General features: G+C 51.0%; 1 protein-coding gene across 1 annotated transcript; it reads right to left on the reverse strand.

Annotated features, from left to right (window-relative positions):
• Window positions 1–657: 657 nt before the first annotated feature.
• On the reverse strand, window positions 658–4,322 carry LOC310923774 (serine/threonine-protein kinase PAK 3-like; the record flags this gene model as incomplete). Its single annotated transcript, XM_083885706.1, has 6 exons — window positions 658–747; window positions 1,199–1,336; window positions 2,238–2,434; window positions 2,834–2,933; window positions 3,324–3,441; window positions 4,201–4,322. 6 exons carry the CDS (start codon window positions 4,320–4,322, stop codon window positions 658–660), a joined length of 765 nt encoding a protein of 254 aa, XP_083741832.1.
• Between the last annotated feature and the right edge of the window lie 880 nt (window positions 4,323–5,202).

Raw genomic sequence — 5,202 nt, forward strand, 5'->3', positions numbered from 1 at the left:
AAAGAGAGAGGGAGAGAGAGAACAAGAGGGTAAGAGGTAAGAGAGGTGGCAGGGGTCAGAGCACAATGGGCAGGAGCTGAGAGGGGGTGCAAAGAGAGAAGGGAGCAAGAGAGGAGAGGGCAAGAGAGCCAGAGAGAGCAAGGTCTTTGTTCCAATACATTATGTCTCCTTTTGTATTGAATATTCTAATTTACACTAACCAACCAGTACAAGACACAAAATCCTATAGAATCTACATACAGCCTGTAGGAACTACTACTTTACCATACTGTGTTATATTTTAAACTCTAAAACTACTCTTTTGACTTTTCTCTTTTGCTACCTTGACCTTTTGATCCCTCAGCCAGCAGTAGGGTATTGTTCAATCAAAAGGGATTCTCCTTCACCTGCCCAGGCTGTTGTTTTCAGGTAATATAGTAACTAAGGCTCGGTATCCTACAACTCAAAGCAAGCTTTTATTTCTATTTCAATTATAGGATTCATATTTTCAGAATCATTTCCTAAGCCAACATATTTATAAGGTTTCCCTGATTCATCTTCCCCAACAGCTGCCATAACAAACAGGGTGTCATAACAACCATTACAAACAGGGTGTCCTAATGACCATAACTAACTAGCAGTCCTAACTACTGTAACAAAAAGCTCTCCTCAAGTGCTTTATGTCCTCTGCTGCTCCCTCAGTGTCTTTGCTGCAGTGATCAGAGCGCTCAGGCTGGAGAGAGGCTCGGCTGATGATAAAAATGGGTGCTGCCCAAAGGATCAAAAAGAAAGAAATGAACTGTTACTTTCCAAAGTCAAGCTCCTCACAGGCTCTGTTGCCACAGGACAAAGGGGAATGGATTTTAACTGAAGGGAGGGAAGCAGGCTCAGATTAGATCGGAGGAAGATTTTTTTTCACCAGGAGAGTGGGGAAACACTGACAGAAGGTGCCCAGAGATGTGGGAGGTGCCTCCTCCCTGGAAACATCCAAGCTCAGGTCAGGCAGGGCTCTGAGCCACCTGATGTGCTTGAAGATGTCTGTGACCATTGAGGGCAGCAGGCCCAGATGACCTGGAAAGGACCCTGCCAACCCAAGCCAGGCCAGGCTTCTGCTCGCTTTGCGTGTGAAAAGCAGCGAGACCGGAGATGATGGGAGAGGGCCCCACAAGAAAAGCCCTCCCTGGCTCTGCCGTTTCCCCTGCAGCCGCCGGGCACTGACCTGCAGCAGCTCCTGGGCAGACCAGCGCCGCTCCTCGTCCAGCTCCAGGCTGCACTCGAGGAAGTCCCGCAGCAGAGCCGACAGGCGCCGGGGCTCCTGCAGCCGCGGGGTCCCGTTCTGCCGGATCAGAGCGCGAGCCTGCAGGAAAGGCAAACACAGCGCTCCGCCAGCTCCCTTCACACCCACAGCTGCTCACATCCACCCCGGCTTCTCAGCCCCGGCTCCAGGGGCACTTTCCTCCCTGCCACAGATGCTGCTCCACAGCTCATTTTTCTAGGCCAACCAAAAATCCCAAACCCTGGTGCGGCCACAGCCATTGCAGCATCCAAATGATCTTGCCTTGAGAGCCAATCTCATTGCCTGACTTTGTTAGGAGGAACCTCCATCAGAAATAGCACATTTTGCTTCTCCAAATCCAGACACCAGCTTTACAGGCCATTTTCAAGAGTCACTGTGGTCTGACTGTGTCATTTCAAAGGGTTCTCACATCAAATGCATCTCTGCAGGGCCACTGACACTCAAGTAAATTCATTCCTGCTGCCCCACCCCAGAAACTGCCCGACAAGAAACAGGTTTGTGTTGCTGAAAGCTCAGGCTTGGTGACGTGGAGAAAGGAGCTTGGGATAGGAAAGAAACATGTTAGACTATGGGGATGTTAAAGAATCATCTTCATGTGTTAGACAACTTTCCCAGTGAGAAGAGCCAGGAAGGATTTCCCCTCGCAAAACCTGTTTCAGAAACTCCTTTGTAAATTTCTTGGGTTTGGGTTTTGGGGCACGTTTGGGGTTTTTTGCAAGATAACATTAGAGCTGATCCACTGGCTTCATGTTTTCAGGTCATCCTCACAGACAGGAGAGCTGCAACAACTTAAAGCCCAAAGCAAATTGTTGCTGGAGAATGCAGAATATTTGTCTGTGTTCAGGTTCGAGTCCTCTGGGAATTCCCCTCCCGATGTGCAGAAACCTCCAGCTGCTCCTCCCAGGGCAGGGTCACGCTGTGCTCACAGGCCTCTGCAAACACTGGAGAATTTGCCTCTTACCATGGCCCCCGTCTCCTTGAAGTAAGGAGGTTCTCCTTCCACCATCTCGATGGTCACAATGCCAAATGACCAGACGTCCACCTTGGGGCCGTAAGGAGAACTGGTCACAACTTCTGGGGCCATCCAGTGAGCAGTGCCCACCATGGAGCTGGGCTGGTCCTGCTCAGGGCTGAGCTGAGCGCAGAGGCCAAAATCAGCTGAGGACAGAAACAAAGCCTGTCAAAGGCAGCTGGAATGAGGAAACCACTCACAAACATTCCCCACTCTCAGTCTGACAATGCACTACTGAATCCAGCTGGAAAAGTCCTCAGGGCTGTAGCCAAGGCAAGATGGAACTGGACCCTTAAAGAAACCCTCAGCTTTCATGCAGTGGCTTTTACTGATTCCCTTGAAGCTTGAGATTCCAACTCCCGCCCCTCTGGAAGGGCCAGAGCCAGAGCAAAGGCACTCCTGACACTGCTGCTCCTCTCCTGAGCTCTCTGCAGGGGCAGCAGGGGCCGGGCAGGGCCACCAGCAGCACCTGTGGGGCTCTGGCCGTCCCTGGGAAGCCCCACACCCGCACCCCGGGAGCGCCGTGCCTGGCCAGGAACACCCACCCAGCTTGACAGAGCCGTCCATTCCCAGCAGGATGTTGGAGCTCTTCAGATCTCTGTGGATCACCTGGTGTGAATGGAGGAAATCCAGGCCCTGCAGACACTGAGAGGGAACACAAAACACCAGGGTAAAAATCAAGGGCTGGAATATAGCACACAAGAAAGGAGAGTTTAGAATTCTGCCAGCAGAAACTTTGCTGGGACAGGCCAGGAGTGCAGTGCAGACCAGCTCCAGGCAAATGGTTCAAGGCAAAGCTGAGAACAGCAAATCCAATCCAAACAAGACAGAGTACCCCCACAGCAGGAAAGAGGACAAGAACAGAAGTGCAGTGATGCTGGCAGGCCATTCCTCCCAGTGGCTCTTTCTTCTCCAGCTCATAAAAACACCACAGAAACAAAGCCCTGAGCCCACGGGGAGCCACCCCTGTTCCCCTGGCCTGTTTGGAAGGACCATCGTGTCCAAGCCATGGGAGGCACAAGCAGGATCCCTCACCTCCCGACTGACAGCTGCCATCTCTCCTTCAGCCATGCGTGTGTGTCTGACAACGTCCTGCAAAGTTCCTCCATCCATGTATTCCATCACCAGCCAGAGATCTCCATCAACAAGGAAGCTGGAAGAGGAACACAATGGCCCGGAGATGAATGTGCAGTGCTCAATTCCCCCATGGAAAAGCCTTGAGTGGGGTTTTGTTTCCAGGGCACTTGTCAATGAGGACAGAATCAGATGGAGAGACATTCCTGCCAGGGTGCACAGGCCTTGGAATCTGCACAGTCTAAAGGAGAAGGAGACACCTGTGCAAAAGGAGAGGCCTTAGATGGCAAGCAAGTGAAAAATGCAGTTTGGCAACAGCCCAGATCCATGTGAAACCACAACACTTGGCCCCAGCTGGTTCAGCATCTGAACTCATCAATTCCACCATTCACTCCAGAGCAAGGCCACACAACTTCCAGAGTTATCCAGGGAGGGAGGCCCTGCAGCACTTGGGATAAAAGTGGTCAACTGTTTGGAAAACCTTGCAGAAAGTCTCTTCAGAAACAGGCAGGGCCATTGAAAAATGGGCAAATGAGGCATTTCTGGAAACAAGAACCTGGTCTTCCTGGCATCTGCAGGAATGGAAAAGATTTGGGAAGAAGAAGCCAAGGGAAATAATTTCTGCCACGGATTATCAGCACTTGTTGTAAGACACAGAAAATAGGGTCAACTTGAAGGAAACACCAAAGCAATAAAAGCACATGGAGGGAGTGAACTGCCAGGCTGTTGTTTTGGGAAGATATGGCTGGGTCAGGCTTTTTCAAAACAGGCTTCAGACTAGGGATGCCAGGAAAGATCAACGCAGGGCCCGTGCACGGCATGAGACCTGAACACTCACCTGTCCAAAGAGTTGACAATGTTGGGGTTCTTCTTGTCCCTCAGGACCAGAGTCTCATTCAGAGCTTGTTCCCAGTTCTGCCCTCTGAGACTCATTTTCTTTATGGCCACCTGAAGGGACATTGCAGACCTTTAACTGGAGGAGTCTGTGGCAGGAGGCCACAGCAAACACGGGGCGAGTCTTTTTGGAGTGACGGAGCTGGGCTGTGCCAAACTGCCCTGGGATGGGACACCAGAGCTCAGCAAGTGCCATTCCCACAGCCCATGGCTCTGCTCGCTGGGGGCTGCTGACAGGACACATGGCCAGAGACATTTGGCCTCGGGAGCTCTGCAGAAATGGTCCCTCAGCCTCAAAGCTCTAACAACATTCTCTGCACCTACACTCTTCTCAAATGGCCCTAGTTTACCACCACTCTTATAATGATGACAGTGATGCTCATTATTATTCAAACACATTTTGCAAGCAGGAGGTAATTCTGGTCCTGTGAAAACCGAGCAAAATAGCTGGGAACCCTTTAGCAATTCTATGGGGTTTGGTCATGATTTCAAATGCAGCTGCTCTGTTTGGGATTGCACAACAAAGCAAACACACACATCCATTGCTCAGATGATCCTTGTCACAGGCTGTCACTGACACCAGACCCAAACACAACTGCAGGGTTTAGGAGAGAGCTTTGCTCTGGACATCCATCTTCTCATTGCTCTCCCTCTCTCTCTGTGAACAGCTGCAGTAGGACTAAAGCCCCAAACTAAGATCCCAAGCAGGATCTCTCCTTAATTAGGACTTGAGGTACCCTTTGAAGATGAAACTCAGCATAGAAAAAATTGCTAAACAGTGCTCCTGTCCAAGGCTGGGATGGAGATAAATTGGGCCTCAGTCTCCACCAGCTGATGCATTCACAGTTTTAGATGTGCAGACCAAGGCAGCGTGTCCTGCTCTGACAGACACCGCTGCCCTCCTTGCATTCCTTTGGGCACTCCAGAAGCTCCAAGTCTGTCCCAG

This window comes from Zosterops lateralis, assembly GCF_965231275.1.
Source record: "Zosterops lateralis genome assembly, contig: HAP1_HAP1_SCAFFOLD_312, whole genome shotgun sequence".
NCBI classification, from domain to species: Eukaryota; Metazoa; Chordata; class Aves; order Passeriformes; family Zosteropidae; genus Zosterops; species Zosterops lateralis.